This window comes from Humulus lupulus, chromosome 1 (genome assembly GCF_963169125.1).
Source record: "Humulus lupulus chromosome 1, drHumLupu1.1, whole genome shotgun sequence".
Classification (NCBI taxonomy): Eukaryota; Viridiplantae; Streptophyta; class Magnoliopsida; order Rosales; family Cannabaceae; genus Humulus; species Humulus lupulus.
The window spans coordinates 44438278-44455780 of record NC_084793.1 but is presented as its reverse complement, the minus strand read 5'-3'; the positions used below and the strand labels follow the sequence as shown (position 1 = coordinate 44455780).

Sequence of the window (17503 nt, the reverse complement as noted above, 5' to 3'; positions counted from 1 at the left end):
TTGGGGGGCAGATGTACGTCCTGATTTTCCCACGGGCTGATTAGCGAGCTAGGTTGCGGCCTAGTCATGATTATCTCGTGGACAGCCCTCAAAACCGGAGCTTCCGTCATAAGGTCGTACCTCCTTAGCTCGAGGCAACCCAAGTGTTCGCCAAGATTGCCCGAGATTTGAGTCTGGACTCTGGAGGCCGAAGGTCGAGTTAAGTATCCAGTTCGTGGCACGAGCTGGATATGGAGCTATGACCCTTTGTAAAGTCAACACACGCAAGGTAAACGTGCATATATCAGAGTGCACGTGTCTGATATGCCCCTGACTTCTCGGACACGCAGCAGGAACATGCGTATTCAGACACCCACGACTGGGTTAGGCCGTGCGGCCCATTATCTCCTTACCTATTGATTTGACCACACTTATGTGTCAGGTTTAGGAATTAATCATGAATGTCACAGAGTTGATATGATAGGTAAGAAGGTCACGGGATGACCTTCTTACCAACTCCCAGGTGCCTTCTCCTATAAATATGGAGACCCTGGGAGTTGATAGGGGTTGGATGATCTCTTGTAAGACATGTCCTGTAATCATATACCCAGAATAGAGCAATAATATTGACTAGTGGAGTAGAATGATTTTAACCTTTGAACCACTTAAAAACCGTGTCTTAAGTCACCTTTCCATTTTCTAAGATCATATATCTATTTCGGTTCATTATCAGCACTAATCCCTTTCTCTTTTTTTCTTAATTACCTGTTGGCGAAGAACCGCGTCAACAGATCTCAATGTGTTAAATCAATCCTCATTATTCACTGACATCTTACAAGGGCACGCTCTAAGAGTTGAGTTTATGATAAATGACACACAATACAACAAGGGGTACTATCTAGCATATGGTATCTCTTCAGAGTGAGGTACATTTGTTAAAACTATCCTACTGCCTCAAGGAGAAAAAAGAAAATTATTTGCCTGATGCCAAGAAGTGATACTCAAAGATGTTGAGCGAGCAGTCGGAGTACTTCAATCTCTCTTTGTTATTGTACGAGGACCAACACGTTTTTGGCAGAGAGATGTTCTCAAAGATATTATGTATGCATGCATCATAATGCACAACATTATTGTCGAGGATGAAAGAGGTGCATATGAGAGTTTGTTTGATTTTAATTATGATAAAGGCCCCGCTGACACCCTAACAGTTGAAGTATTGCATGGACCTATTTCTGACTTCCCGAAAATGCTTCAAAGAAATGCTGAAATTCATGACATAAACATTCATCGCAATCTTCAAGCGGACTTCGTGGAGCATAAATGGTCAAAATTTGGAAATCATTTTAATTAGCATTTTTTTAATTATGTTAGATTGATTAATTATGATTATGTCATTTTATAAGCTCCTTTAAATTTCTTCTACTTAAATTTTATGTAATATTTATTTATATTAATATATGAATTTAAAAAAATTAGTGTGACAAAATTTATAATTACAAAATAATATATTAAATAATAATATGTGGGATCGTAGTTGATAAATTTTAGGGTGGCTTAGCACTGGAGCATTTTTATGAAAAGTGTTACCAAAAGTGATGTGGATGAGAGAGAAAATAAAAAATTATATTTTTGATGATTTGGACATTTTAGGCAACCAATGCGGTAGTCACCATTAAAGTTGCTCTTATTGAAAGTGCGAGAGAATATTTAAAATGAATAAAAAAATATTAAAGTTGAGTTTTGGTGATGTAAAATAGAGAAACTGATGTATGATATTGTGAGGTAAAATAAAAAAAAAAAAAAAATTTGGTGATGTAAAATAAGGAAAAAATAACACATTTGCTGTGAGTGCTCTATGTCAAGTTAGTTAAAAAAAAGTTTGCAAAGTCACTAAATAATTTTTCTTTGTCAATTTTAATTTTAATTTATGAAATATTTTTAAAATCATTAAAAAATATAAATATATATATATATATATTAGGTGCAAACAACGTGCAATACATGCTTGTTTATAATTAATTTTATTTAGAAAAATTATTAATTATTTTTATTAAGTTTTTATGATTACCACATAAATTTTAAATAAATAAATAAAATTATGACATAAACATATTAAAAGAAAAATTAAACTAAAACATTGTTTATGATTTTTTTTTAAAAATAATACGATAACATTTTATATCACAAACTATCATATTTAAAGTACAAAACATTCATGATATTATTCAAATCACACCTTAATGAAGACAAATGCTATTTTAATTTATTATTTAGTTACATAGTCATATTATTTGCACACACACGACACTTATATATAATATATTTATTATGTTTTATATATTATTGTAATAATATTCTATAACATGTAAATTTATATTAATATAATTATTAAATATCTAATTTTGTATTAAATATTATTATTATAACAACAATATTTTATAATATTTGAATTTATATTAATATAATTACTAAATATTCATTCTAGCAAAATTTTATAAAAAGTAGGATTATATATTATATGTTATATATTATTATTATAATAATATTTTATAACATTTGAATTTATATTGATATAATTATTAAATATTATTATATATTATTATAATAATAATATTTATAACATTTGAATTTATATTAATATAATTAATAAATATTTATTTTTTAATTAGTTATATATCTCTTCTATATAAAAATTGTCTAGATAACGAAAATTCAACGGTTTATTTTTGTTAACTTTAACGGAATATTCTAAACATTTAACAAAATATACCTTTAAAACTAATTAAAAATGAATATTTATTAATTATATTACTATAAATTCAAATATTATAAAATATCATTATTATAATAGTATTTCATATAAGACTACATATATAATAATTATATTAATATAAATTCAAATTCAAATGTTATAAAATATCATTATTATAATAGCATGTCATACAAGACTAAATATTTAATAATTATATTAATATAAATTTAAATGTTATAAAATATTATTATGATAATAATATATAATCCTGATTTTTTACTAATTATATTAATATGAATTTAAATATTATAAAATATTGTTATTATAATAATATTTAATACAAGACTAGATATTTATAATACTTATATTAATATAAATTTAAATATTATAAAATATCATTATAAGATACATCATCTTAATTTTATTAAAAAAATTGTCATTTATATTTAATACAAGACTAGATATTTATAATACTTATATTAATATAAATTTAAATATTATAAAATATCATTATAAGATACATCATCTTAATTTTATTAAAAAAATTGTCATTTATATTTAAAAAAGTTATTATATTATATATATATTTTTAAAAAAATCATAAATAATATTTTGGTTTAATTTTTCATTCAATATATTTATTTCATTCTTTTACATATAATATTGTTTATTTGTTTGAAATTTATATGACAATGACACAAATTTAATAAAATTAATTAATAAATTCTATAATAAAACTAAGCTTACATGTATGTAGTATATATATATATACACAAGGGTACATGTAGCACGTTTCTATTGGTCCATATTATTTATTTATTTAAATATTGTAAAAAATTATTTAAATATAATAAAAATTAAAAATGAATTAAAATTTAAAAAAATTATAACTAATTTTATTTTCTTTCTTTTTTCTTTTTTTAATTAATAAATTCTATAATAAAACTAAGCTTGCATGTATCTAGTATATATATATACAAGGGTATACGTAGCACGTTTCTATTGATCCATATTAATTATTTATTTAAATATTGTAAAAAATTATTTAAAAATAATAAAAAATAAAAATGAATTAAAATTTAAAAAAATTATAACTAATTTTATTTTCTTTCCTTTTTTTTTTTTTTTTCTCTTTTTGTCTACTACCCAAGTCCTCTCTCTCTCCCTTTTTTTCTTTGCTCTATTCTCTTTCTCGTGTTTCCTTTCTTTTTTCTCTCTCAATCTCTCAATCTTCTTTCCTTTTTTTTCTTTCTTTTTTCTTCTCTCTTTCTTTCTGTTTTCTTTCTCCTATATCCTCTCTCTCTCGATCTCTCAATCTCTCAATCTTCCTCCCTTTCTTTCTTTTTTTCTTTTTCTTCTTCTTCTGCCCAGATCCCCTCTCTCTCGATCTCCCTCCCTCTTTCTTTCTCTTGGAGGTCGGCATGGGTGGATCTGCAGAAAAAAGTAGGGAGAAAGAAGAAGTCAAAGAAAAAAAAAGCGAGGTATTGGGGGGAGAGAGAGAACAGAGAGATTTGATTTATTTAATTTTTTTTTAGTTTTTAATTATTTTTAATTTAAAAAAGAATGATGTGATGTTGCTATTCAATATGTAACCAATAAATTATAGACACGTGTATCTACATTAGCAGTTAACAACCACAACAAACAGAGATCTTAGATTTGCTAACAAAATAGGGGATTGAGAGATTTCACCAGTGAAAAAAAAGAATAAAGATAAGGAGTTTTGCATAAATGTGAGTTTAACGAAAATTGTTGGTTTCCATTAGAATTAACACTTTTTAAATTTTTTCTCACACCATTAGTTTTAAATTCATCTAAATAAGGTAAATAAATTAAAAAAAATAAAAATCAGCTAGATAAAGTAAAAATATTGAAAATAAAAATAAAAAGTAATAAATGTGCCATAATAATTTTTTATGACATTTTAAAATTTCATATTAAAATATTTAAATTACTATATTAATTATGTTTTAAAAACTATACTTGAAAAATAATTATGTGCTTAAATTTATTCTTTTCTTTGCATTTAATGTATTTTGTTTATCCAAACATACATGTAATAATAATAGTGACATAAGATATAAGACATAAATATATATTTCTCATTTTGTCGTTTGATTTTTTTAATGATTGCTCTAGCCATTAATTAAATAATATATATGGGGCACTCTTAATAGATATTACCATGGATGATTACTTTAAAATTAACCATTTAATTAAGATCAATGGTCTAAATTTATAATTGTTAAACAATATTTATAAATATAAATTTACTTTTTTAAACTTTTGAAATGACTATCTAATAACATAGCAGACACATATTTTTTAATTAATAAATAAAAAAATATATTTAATATTCATTCTCCATTTTTTTTTATTCTTGATTCATTCATTTTATCCACGAGAAAAAAAAATCATTTTTGAATTAATGAGAATAATGAATGTGATGATTATCTTTCTAACTAATGTTTATTGCCAAATTAATCTAAAAAATTCAAAATTATTGATTTTATTTATTTATTTTTATAATCATTTTAGTGATTTATGGTATCCATGAAATAAGAAGTCCTCCATTTTAGTGATTTATGGTAACCATGAAATAAGAGGTCCTCCATATATATATATATTAGATCTAATTGTTAATTGTGGTCTTAGAGTACATCGTTTGTTCTAAGCCGAAAAACAGGCACACAGGTTGCTACAATGCTACAAATGGATTCTTTCCCAAAATTTGCTCATAATTAGAAAGACAAGTAAAGAAGAGCATAAATGCAATGGCCATTAACTTTAAGCACGGTTACTCTCCAATTTTATTACCTTACACTAAAGCATGAAGAGTTATGATTTAAGACTGAAAAAAAAAAAAAGAATTCTTGAAGCCTTACTCTGTATTCTACAGATTTCATTAAAATAACTTTTCTCTATTTCTGAAGGAGTGAGGCTACATTGAGCTTGACATCTTCTTTGGCTTGTTTATCAAATGGATCTTCACCAATATAAAGATCCAGAATTGACCTACACAGAAGTTTGCTCTGGATACTTCCCACCTCTTTCCCATCAACTGAAAAAATAAAAATCAAACAAAGTGTTAAGACTTGACTCTATAACGGATTCAACTCCAAAAGCTACATTTCACTACCTGCTCAAACTAAGAAAGAACCAAAATCCTCTAAATGATTAGTGTTTGGATTCCAGAATAACCCCCTCTATATTATATTGCCCTATTTTGTATAGATATTGGAAAAGTCTAATGTCCATAACTATATTATAGAATAATTTTGTTAAGAGTGAGCAGACATCTTTTCAAATTCATGAAAGCTCGTTGGTTTAAGAGTTGGTGTACTAATCTAATTCTACAAGTAGAAAGCTATCACTTCCTGAAGGTGAAAATTCTCATACATCCAGAAACCATCTAAAATGAAGGAACTAATGAATAATAAAGAAAGTTAACGAATACTTACTTGTGGTTCGAAGTACATAACCCCGTTCCCTCGCAAGTTCGATCACAGATCCTCGTGGTATCTTATATTCATCTTTGAACTGAGAAGTGAACCTGCAATTTGTTTTGGCTATTAAGCTGTTGCTAAACTTATTACTAAATGACACTCATTTCCTAAACCAACAATTGTCAGCTGCAACTAGTACAAGTCAACAAGGTCGACTGTTCAAAAATTCAAAATTTATCAGCTTATGATATTATTATTTTCTCATACCATAAATGTGGTTGATAAAGATTCACCTTTGAAGAAGTTCTTTATTATCTGGTCCCCCAAACTTTTGCAGTCTGCTTCCCACTGAATCCTCAAAAGCATTTCGCACAGATCGAATGCTTAATTTGCTGTACATTATTTGAAGCCTAACAGTCATGCTTATATCGTTTTCTATGAGATCATCAGTAAACTCTTTGCTTTCCTTGATTTCAGAACTAGAAGATTTCTGGTACTTCTCCCCCATCATTTTCTTTACGTCATTATTATCAGCATAAACGCCTGTTTACAAGAAAAATTAACTTCATACATATAATATATATACAATCATCATTATGCTAAACTCTACAATCTTTAAGAGGCAAAAAGCTTGCCAAATAGGTCACCACAAGGAATTGAACCCGAGACCTCATAGCAGCAGAGCTTGATCACTCGATCTAACCTCGTGTCTCACAATTAGTAAAGCATAGACTAGTTATTATCAAGAAAGACTCAATATTTTTTTTCGTCACAAACAATCAAAATACACAAAACAAATCTCATGAGAAGCATCTAATCTCCGGACTTATTGTAATGAGCACAATGTGGTCACCATCAATAAAAGTATCCTTATTCATCCCAATTTAGATTATTGAAATCTACAAAATAAAATAGAATTGTAAAACAAAATTGTTTTTTAACCAACATTTCAATTTTCCATACAGCACAAACATCATTACAAAAAAATACTAATTTTGTTCGTAAAGAGAAAGGAATTAAAGGATACCAAATGCGTAAACATCGATGTTCCTTAACCCCAAAACGCTCTTTCTCCTAAATCCAATTCCGAGAAGTTTCCGAGAATCGGCCAGGACCGAAGGGAACGATACCCCGGCCCGGGAATTAACGACTGGGTCTGAAGAGTTGGCCAGAGAAAGTGAGCTCCAAAGGGGGACCGAACGATTAGTGAAGAAGAAGTTTAGCGCTTCTTGGAGAAAATGGTGTTTTGGGATTGTGCCAGTGTCTTCGGCTGAAGCTGAGATAGCTGCGGTGGCGGCGATGGTGGCGACGGCTGCGGTGGCAGCGACCGTGACTGCGACGGTGGAGGCTTTAAACGGACGTGAGTTAGCGGAGGGAGTTGAAGGTAGCCTTGAGCTTGAGGGCAGAGAAAACGGAAATGGGAATCGGAGTGAAACCATGGCGTTAGTTTCAATACTGGATTATTTGCAGCTGAAACTGCCTATGTTGAAGAATATCACGTGGTTTGCACGTGTGTGTTCGCTTTTCAGTTGGGGCTTTTTGGAATTTCCACGAAATATAGAAAAATTAAATAAATTTTGATATATATGTTTTTTTTTTGTAGTATTTTTTGTTGTTTAACTTTTTTTTATGGGTTTTGTTTTCTCATATTTATCAAATACATTATTTTGTATCCCATATTTTATTTTATTGTATAAGTTTATTTATTCTAAATGAGAATTTTTGTGAAGGCATTTCAATCATTTTAAGTATTATTATTATTATTTTTTGGAAAACAAATTTTGTAAGAAAATCAATATTCAGTAGTTTTTTCTTATGCATGCAGGTAGTCTTGTACCTATATCTTCTAATTTTTTTTTTTCTTCATTATCACGTTTTTGTTTAAGCTTGATTTCATCATTCTCGTCTCCTTCAACGATTGATATTGTGATATTTGTTCTCATTTTTCGTTCAGTTTTAGGGTTTTTTCAGTTTCATCGTTGTGGATTTGTGCTTTCTGTGTTGTTTTTGTCTCGGTGAGTACCTGGTTTCAGGGGTCTATTTTCAGATTGTTTCAGTATCAGGTTTTTGTATATCCTTTATTTCGACTTTTTTCTCTCGTTCAGCATTTGATATTTTGAATTGATTTCTTCTTTTTGTTTCTTTTTTTAGGGTTTTATAAGTTTTCTCGTTGTGGATTTGTGCATTTTTGTGTTGTTTTTGTCTCGGTGAGTACCCAGTTTCAGGGTTTATGTTTTAATTTTTTTAATGTATTTTTTTTGTTAATTTTGCTTTGGATTATCTATTTTTCTGTCGTGGATGGTTGTTTTTTATTCTGTGTTAATGGTGGTTTTTGTTTTTGGTGCACGATTTTATCGTTAGTTTTTTAGTGGGGGTTTTGTCAGTTTTTGATCAGATATTTTGGGGAAGTTTATGGGTAGTTATTTTGTGCTCTATATATATGTATATCTGTTATTTTTTTTTCATTTGTGTTGTTTGTTTTTATTTTATGCACTGCATTGTCTATTTTAATTTCAAAGTTTAGTCATGGATCATTCTGGTGAAGTTGGTGGTGTTTTTGGTTCTGAGAAGAAAATTTCTGGTATAGTAGAGGATGAATCGAAGAATGTAGGGGATGATATTAGCGAGATTCTTCCTTGAAGGAGTAACATTACACGTTTGAAGTCTGTTGCAAGGAAGAAGAGTAAATCCCCTTCCATTGTTAAACATATGAAGGAATCGTGTGCAAGTGGTAGTAAGGATGTTGTAGATGATCCTCTTGAGACTAAGCATGTTGTGGTATGTGTTTATTTTATTAAGTATAATAATAAAAAAATGTTCATATGTTTATGTTTCTGTTATTGTGTTTCACGTTCGGTGGATTGTGTTTGTTTTATTTTTATGGTTGTGTTCTTTTGTTCTTAAAGTGTTTTATTTTCTTTGTACCTGGTTATATGTAACTGGTTCTTGTGGATAAGTAGTTAATTTTCCATAATGTTCAGTGTTTTGTTTTCTTTGTACCTGGTTACATGTGTAACTGGTTACTTGCAGATAACAGTGGAAGATTTTGTTTAATGTTTTGTTTGAGTGTGTAACTGGTTATCTTAGTGAATGTATTATTTTATATATATATATATATATTTCAACCATAAAAAAGTTAAAGACATATAACTGGTTTTATAAATGTAAAGTACTTATCAATTTTTCATGTGTTATATTTTTTGAAACTGGTTACATGTTGTTTAATTGGTTTTTTTTTCTTCTGCAGGCTCATTTAAAGATAAATCCCTCCAGGAGGTTTGGAAGTAAGGTTCAACATTTTAATGACAAGAGTGTCATTAATGACTTGAAAACTAAGTTGACCAAAAGTCAGAAAGCATTGTTTAAGAAGACGCCATTTGGGCACTTCTTAGAAGTATCTGATATTAATTTCCAAACTCAACTTGCCCAACTTGTGTTGTTGAGAGAGGTGTCCCATGAGAGGGAGGACGAGGAGATGTGGTTTAAGCTGGGTCGTAGAGTTTGTAGGTTTTCTGTTGAGGGGTTTGCCCTAGTTACGGGTCTTAAATGTGATGGTGATTTTGATTTAAGTCTTTTTAAAAAAAAGAAAGTTTTGTTTAAGAAAAAAATATTTGGTCGTTTTGTTGGTAAGGTGTCAAAGGCTGAATTACGAAATGCTTTCATTAGTAAGGATTTAGTTGATGACGATGATGTCGTGAAATTGGGTATAGTTCATATTTTAGTAAAATATTTGTACGGGTATACTAGTGAGAAGTTGGTTGATGATTTCTTTTTTGAGATGGTTGATCGTGATATTTCTGGATTGGGAAATATTAGTTTTGGGAAGTTGGTATGGGATAGGAGTTTTCATTATTTGAAAATTGCTTTGAAGGGTGGAAATAAAATTTTTGATGGAGTTTTCGTTGATGGGAAGGTTGGCCTTCACCCTTACAAACTTCTTGGTTTTCCAATTGCTTTTCTTGTTTGGATATATGAATGTATATCTGAATTGAGTCCTGAGTTTTGTCAACGTGTTGGGAAAAAATATCCCCGTTTGTTGAATTGGAAGAGTACTGATAATGCCTTCTATTCAAACTTGGTGGCTAAGATTTTTAACAATCAAAAGGTATAATATTTTTGTTTTGTACATGGTTACTTGCTAAATTTGTTTTATTCATTTTAAGATTTTTGTTTGTGTAACTGGTTACAGATGATGGTAACCAGTTTCTTGTTTTTTTATATCTTTTTTTAATTTATTCAGTTGACTATCTTAAATGTCTATCCATCTTCTGAGGAGAGGAAGAAACCGACAGTGAAGAAGTTTAAGTTTGAGCATTTATATTTGCCGAAGGAGTGTGCTGAAGATGGAGATAGTAGTTTTGGTACCCAGGTACTGGTTAGTGCTGGTGTTTGTTTTAGTTAAAAAAAAAAAGAAATATTTTTTTGTTTTGAAATTTATAGGTTTGTTTTTATGTTTATTTTTTGCTGTTTTGTAAATTATTTTATTATGTTTTTTCAGGTTGATAGTGAAAATTTGAGATTGATTTGTGAATCAATTTCTTCAATAAAAGTGAGCCAACAATCTATTATTAGTGATATTGCAGTTATGAGGTCTGAGTTCATGGGGAAACTCAATGATTTGTCCGCAATGATTGCAAAAATTGTTGAAAAAAATTCTGAAAAAGTTGCAAGTTCTAGTGATGAAAGTGCTGGATATAATGAAGTGAAAAAGCCAGCTGATTTTGATAAAGTTTCCAGTCCTATTTCTGATGATTCTAAGGTAACTTGTTTGTTTTTATGCTTTATTGTTTTTTTTAATCATTTTTTGTTGTAACCAAATTGGTTTTTTTTTGTTTTTTTTGGTCTAGGATTGTAGGATGAATTTAGGTGAAGATTTTGATGGTAGTAAGGTATCTGGTTTATGTTTCTTAATAGTATGTTGTGTTTTTGTTAGTTTATTAGTGTAACAAGTTATTGGTGTAACCAGTTTCTTTTTTTATTTTAGGGTGTCGGGAAGGATTTAAATGAAAATTTTGATGTTGTTTATTCTGGGTTGGAGTTGTCAAATGTTGTGGATGGAGATAAGGTTTTGAAATTTATTTTTGTTTTTGTTTCTTTGTATTATTTTATTTAAAATTGAATTTTTTGTAATTGATTTTATTGTTCTTCATTATAGGATTTTTCAAAGAAGCCTGAGTTCAGTTCAGTTGGTTTAAGTTTTGAAGAAGTATATTTGGATCCAGAGATTTTGAAGGTTATTGATAAAACTGTTGAGTATGCAGAAGGAGAAAAGAGATTTAGTGGGAGTAAGGATGATTGAAAAGTTGTGATGGTTGGTGATGTTGATGAAGTTCCTGTTGCTATTAAAAAGAGGGAGCCTAAACTTAGTACTCATGTTAAATCTCCTTTTGTTACCGAGTTTTGTTCATCTGAAGTAAAAGAAACTGTGAAGAGGAAGGGAGAAGAAGTGGTGATTGTTAGAAGGTTGCTTCCATTTGAAGATGAAATTGGACAGAATGTTTCAAAGAATGAATGCATGGATTATATTACATGGATTGAGGATAAAATGATTTTTAAAAATAAGTATGTTTTTTTTATATTTTGTTTAATATTATTGTTATTGATATTTAATTGTCTGTTAATATATATATTTTTGTTTTGAAGGAAGAAGAAATTTTCTGATGTTAATAGCATTATCAATCCACCGATGGATTATTCTTTTGTTAAAATTTCTGAGAATATGTGGTTTTACAAGCTTCAAACTTGTGGGGAGGACCGTATGGACACTGTAAGTAACCAGGTTCTTGGTATAATGTTTATTAACTAGTATTTTTTTGTTTAGATGTTTTGTTATTTTTGTTGATCATGGTTAAGACAAGTAACCAGACTCCTTTATTATTGTGTGTAACTTGTTTTGATTATTTATGGCTAGTAACCAGGTTCTTGTAGTATTGTGTGTAAGTTGTTTTGATTATTATTTATTGGCTAGTAACTAGGTTCTTAACTTTTGTATGTTTATTTATTTTTTGTAGCATATCAATGTATGTTTTTATTACTTGAGGAGGAAGATTAAGTTAAATGATGGTTTGAACAAGAGGGTTACAACTACAGACATTTGGTTTGATGCAACTATCAAGGGTTTGTATGATAATTTTGTGGCAGCCAAATATGATCCAAGCAACATTCATTTTGATAACCTCATTTCAGATTACATTATTGGTGATTATTTGTTTTGTAACACTCCTTGGGTGGATGTGGATCATGTTTTTTTTCCTGTGCATGTGAAGGTTCAGTTGCATTGAGTTTTTATTGATTTTTAATAGTAAAGAGTAGGATGTTAACTGTCTACAACTCTTTGGTGGGGAAGAATAATGAGAGTATTGCTTCGCCATATGTGAAGGCTTATTCTGTTGTTTTACCATATTTTCTAGACTTTCTTGATTTTTATGGTTCTAGGAAAGATTTGGACTTGAATGTTGGTCCATATTTTGTTGGGAAGAAGGATCCAATTGATTTTAACTTTGCCAAAGACTTGCCCTTTCAAGAGGACAAGTAAGTAACTGGTTTTTGTATATTGTTGTTTATTTTTCTATTTTGTTTGTTTAAAATAATTTCATTTGTTGTTTTTTGTTTCTTTTGCAGTGATTGTGGAGTATTTGTTATCAAGTATGCCGATTTGTTTATCCATGGGAAGATTGATGACATCCCAAAGAACATGGCTGCCAAAGTTGCTACCTATCGCGATTATCTTGCTATTAACTTGTATAGTCATGCAAAATAGAAGAAGATTGGTGGGTACAAGACTGAAGATCACTACAACAAATTTGACAAAATATTACATTAAAATATAACATAATTTTAAAAGTGCTATTGTTGATTAGCATAAAAAACACGGAGAAAGAGTAAAAATGCGCCAAATGAATTTTTTTGTTAAAACATCCCGCCTTTAACTTTTTCCCCACTCTTAACTCACTTTTTCATTCTCTAAAATCATAAAACAAAAAAAAAACTCTCCTGAAATGGGTTATCTCTCGCCTCACTCGGTCTTTCTTTCTCTCTATCCCTTCTCTCTCTCTCTATCTCTCGCATGGCCAACGGATGAATGGAAGGGTACAGGGGCTTCCATTTCTCAGCGATGTGTTGGATTAGCTTATACAGGATCTTTATTTATTTTCATGTATATCTAATATTAAACAAATTAATACGAGATAGCCTAAAACATGTTTCTAAAATTGAATTCAAGAGAAACAAATAATAGAATACTTACAGTATACGCAGCGGAATTAAAGAGTCCTTCCTTCAGTTTCTCTAACTCTTGTATCCTCTCTGTCGTAGAGTATTATCAAGAAACTGAACCGATCTTCTATTTTCTTCACGATCTTCCAATGTATTGTTAGAACCACCTAGACTAGTGTGGGCAATTCTCAACACATGAGATAGATATAGAGAGAAGAAGAGAAAATAACAAAATGGCTTAGAAAAGGACTTGTGTTTAGAGAGAATATAAAACTATTAGAAAATCTGACTTGTGACTTATCTATCATCTCTGAAATCTTCTCTCTAAGCACTCCTTTTATAGACTCAATTAGGCCATTTAATTTAATTAAAAAATCAATAAAATAATAGTCATTTTGAAGCCCTAGGTCGAAATTATCATGGGCTATAGGCCCGTGAAATTTCTCATTTGATTATAAGCCCATTGGACTTAAAATCAAGGCCTGTATTATTTTCTATTGATTTAATTAATTAAATAATTATTTAAATCCTTTATCAAATTAATTATTTATAATTTGAACATTGATTTAAACTTATTTAGATACCAATTTATCTTAATTAATAAATCTGCCATAATTTTTCTTTTATTCTCAAAATTACACAACTCTGTAAAACTATCCAAAATTGACCTGGTAAACTTTGATAATTCTAATTGATAATTAAATCAATTAATTGAGACTATCTAGATGATTTTATCCAAGGTACAATGGGGACCATGGGCCTATGAAATCAAGCTCCAATAAGTTATCATAAATCTAACAAATAAATTTACTAACTTATTAATTCCTCGTGACTCCACTATAGACTTGGAATTGCACTCTTGAATTCATAGAACGCTCTATAACAAATATAGATACGCTATTAATTATCCATTGTTACAACCATAATTGTCACTCAATCCTCTATAGACGGTCTACAATGAGATAGGACTAAAATACCGTTTTACCCCTCATTGTATTTTTTCCTTAAAACACTTAGTTCCTTGTAAATGATATTTCAGTAAACTAATTTAATTACTGAAATGAGATCTCTATCATTTAACACCTTGAACCAAACTAAAAGGAAACCATCGTTTCACTTCTTTATCAGAAGCTATAGATGTTCATATCTATGATTAACACTCCCACTCAATTATACTACCAAGTTCCCAAGATGTAAGTATGGGCTAGTCCGTAGGGTAAGCTGGTAACGAACAAGTCAAAGAACTCAAATAATACAATCAGTTAGAATACTAACCACTCAGAATTGAGATTGAATTGACCTATGGTCAACTATATGATATGACTAGAATAGATAATAACGGTATGTTTACTTATCTTATCAACTGTCAATATCGGTCCTGTCCGATGTAACAAATACATCCGATCTTATCTACTTTGCTAATGTTCTGGAAAGAACATAACACTGTAATGTGTAAGTAGATCATATCGTATATTGGCAAGTCAGTGTAAATCCGGTGCACTGACTAATCTTAGGACTAACTTATTTTGAACATATAATCATATTTATATTCCACTGTGATTACGTCACTATAAATAAGATTAGCTATATGCTCGGGATTTAATATTAGTTTATATTAAACAAATAATCATGAAAATAAAACATGTGAGCAAAGTGATTGACCAAGTCAAAAAATGATTTCTATTCTTTTATTGATAATAAAATGAGATTACAAAGAATTTGGGTTTTAATTAGGGCATAAAACCCCAACATGGGCTTCGGGCAAGGACTGTTTGCCTTCCCCTTGTGTTGTTTCTCAGTCACAATAACTCTTTTCCACGGTATATCTCTCTCTCTCTCTCTACTTGCAATTACAGAGACGATGTGTGGGATTTGAGCACGTGATGGGCTCCTGAGGTTAGTAGAGATTTGTGATGATTCTTTGTTCTTAATCTTATTGTGGTAATAATTTTTGTTTTCAAGTTCTCTGAAATAATTTTCTCTACTCTCTGGGACTAATAACGTAGAGAGCTAGAAGAAACCGTAGCGAGAGGTTGAAGATGATCATTCCTGTTCGTTGTTTCACTTGCGGCAAGGTATTTCTCTCTTCTATTCTATAGCCCCTTCGAACTGATCTCACTTTCTTCTTTACCATAGTTTTGATAGGGTTTATGTTCTTTTTGCATATTCCGTTTGGGTTCCAATACTTAAGATGGTCGTATTCTTTTTTCTTGTCGAAATGCTCTGTTAAACCATGGTTGATCAAACCTGAATTATTTGTGGGAAGATTTTTCATAGCATATGGTTAATCTATTTTGGTTTATTGAAATGATTCGTGTAGGTTATTGGGAACAAATGGGATACTTACCTTGATCTTCTTCAGGCAGATTATTCTTAAGGGTGAGTAGAATTCAAATTTAATAGTTTGATGGGCTTTCTTGTGTTCTTATACGGTACTTTAGGTCTTTAATTGCCCTAATGTAATATGTCTCTTAATGTAATATGTCATGATTTTTAGGCTAGTCCATCCGGCCTTGGGAAGTTGGCATTTTTTGTGATGGCGAACAAGGTAGGTGTTATATATATATATTTATACATTTATTTTTTTTTCTCATTTTGTTTCTTGATTCGACTCTCTACTCTCTCATGAGCAATTAACCATGTTGGAATTAATTAATCGTTTCTTAGATACTAGTGAACTTTAGTAGAAGGATGGTAAATGGAATGAGAAACTCGATTCAGTGTGGCCAGCATGCTCATCCTTGAGTTCAAGTCTTGAATCTAATGCATTTAGCAAAGTTTCTTCACATTTTTTGCTGGAAGCAAAGTTTCTCTACATCCAAAGCAACTTTTGGTATAAAATTGTTTGAAGATTAATTCATATGTGTGATTATAGTAAGGGAGCTTTTTCAAAGTTATTTTACCTTCATAATTTTTAATCACTTATTTGGTTTTTTTAATGGAGTGTTTTGCAGGAAGTGAAGGACATATGTTAGAGGAAGCAAAATCAATTAGTCTTTCTTTAAGTGCACTAGAGAAGTGTATTAATGCAGTGGCAGAAAATAGTGCACATGTCCCAGTGCATGATTCCTTTGGAGGTAAGAGTAAATGAATGCCAAATAAAAGAATTCATTTCTTGTGGTCAATATGTATTCATTTTTGTCAAAATGGTTAGGTTATTGCTCAATCTTTTCTACTCGTGGTATTAACAGGCACGGTAATAACTTCACTAATAATTACCATTGGTCCTTCACTAGTACTATTATGTTTGGACAATGAGTGTGTTTCTAAGTCATCTCCATTTTTGTTTATAATTAGGGTCCACATCTGGTCTAGCTGATTTAGTGTTCACTAGTGTATTTCTGCATTATTTTGAAAAGTGGAACGCGGTGATTGAAATGTGTTTTCTTAAGCTTTTTTGTTTAAAAGTCTTTTTCTTTCTTTGCAATGGCTGCTTCTGGTGGCTTTAATCACCGGAATGGTGGTGCTCAGAGGAGCTTTCTCAAGGTCGATAGGCGTCTCTCTGTTAACTCCAATTCCAAGTCTTATTCCTCTATCAAATCCAAGCCTTTGTCTTCTTCTGGGGTCCGCCGCAGCAGCACCGGCTCAACGGGTGGCTCCACTGCAGCCGCCAAGGACGATGCAGGAGGTTGGTCTCTTCTCTTCTGTTTTTAATTGAAGAATATGATTGAGATATTGGCTCTCCCATTTCATATGATTTTGCTTCTTGTTTGAGTAATAAAGAAAATGTGTATATGGTATGCCTTTTTTTAACTTTTGGTGATGGGAGCTTTTAAACTTGCTTTGCAATTGGACACTGTGGTGTCAAGCTGTGGTGTTTTAGTTTTTCATGATGTTAAGCAATAGAATTATTGGATTTGGAATTCTTAGTCAATATGCAATTGGGTCTTGTGAATTTATATTTCTTTTGACTTGATGTAGATGCAGTTTCTAAATATGTTAACTTTATTTAAAATTATTACAATAATAATGATGACAAGATTTTGATAACCTTTCTTCTCTTTCAAATGGATTTGCAATGAAGTCATGCAGTCATTCAATTGTATAACTGCATATGGTATATACTATTTGGAATCACTTTCTAGTTGTAGAAAAGCCTTGGCTTTTCATG

At 30.2% G+C, this 17503-nt stretch overlaps 1 protein-coding gene across 1 annotated transcript; it reads right to left on the bottom strand.

The window, feature by feature from the left end:
• Window positions 1-5485: 5485 nt before the first annotated feature.
• Window positions 5486-7641, bottom strand: LOC133791845 (fatty-acid-binding protein 1). Its single transcript, XM_062229757.1, has 4 exons — window positions 7205-7641; window positions 6471-6720; window positions 6193-6284; window positions 5486-5792 (listed from the first exon to the last, which is right to left on the bottom strand). Exons 1-4 carry the CDS (start codon window positions 7614-7616, stop codon window positions 5653-5655), a joined length of 894 nt encoding a protein of 297 aa, XP_062085741.1. The 5' UTR covers window positions 7617-7641; the 3' UTR covers window positions 5486-5652.
• Window positions 7642-17503: the final 9862 nt, after the last annotated feature.

Coding starts and splice junctions, on each gene's coding strand:
- LOC133791845 (XM_062229757.1), bottom strand. CDS start 7,616: ATGGTTTCACTCCGATTCCCATTTCCGTTTTCTCTGCCCTCAAGCTCA. Junction 6,721..7,204: donor CATCGATGTTTACGCATTTG/GTATCCTTTAAT, acceptor TCTTGTAAACAG/GCGTTTATGCTGATAATAAT. Junction 5,793..6,192: donor TTATGTACTTCGAACCACAA/GTAAGTATTCGT, acceptor TTATTTTTTCAG/TTGATGGGAAAGAGGTGGGA.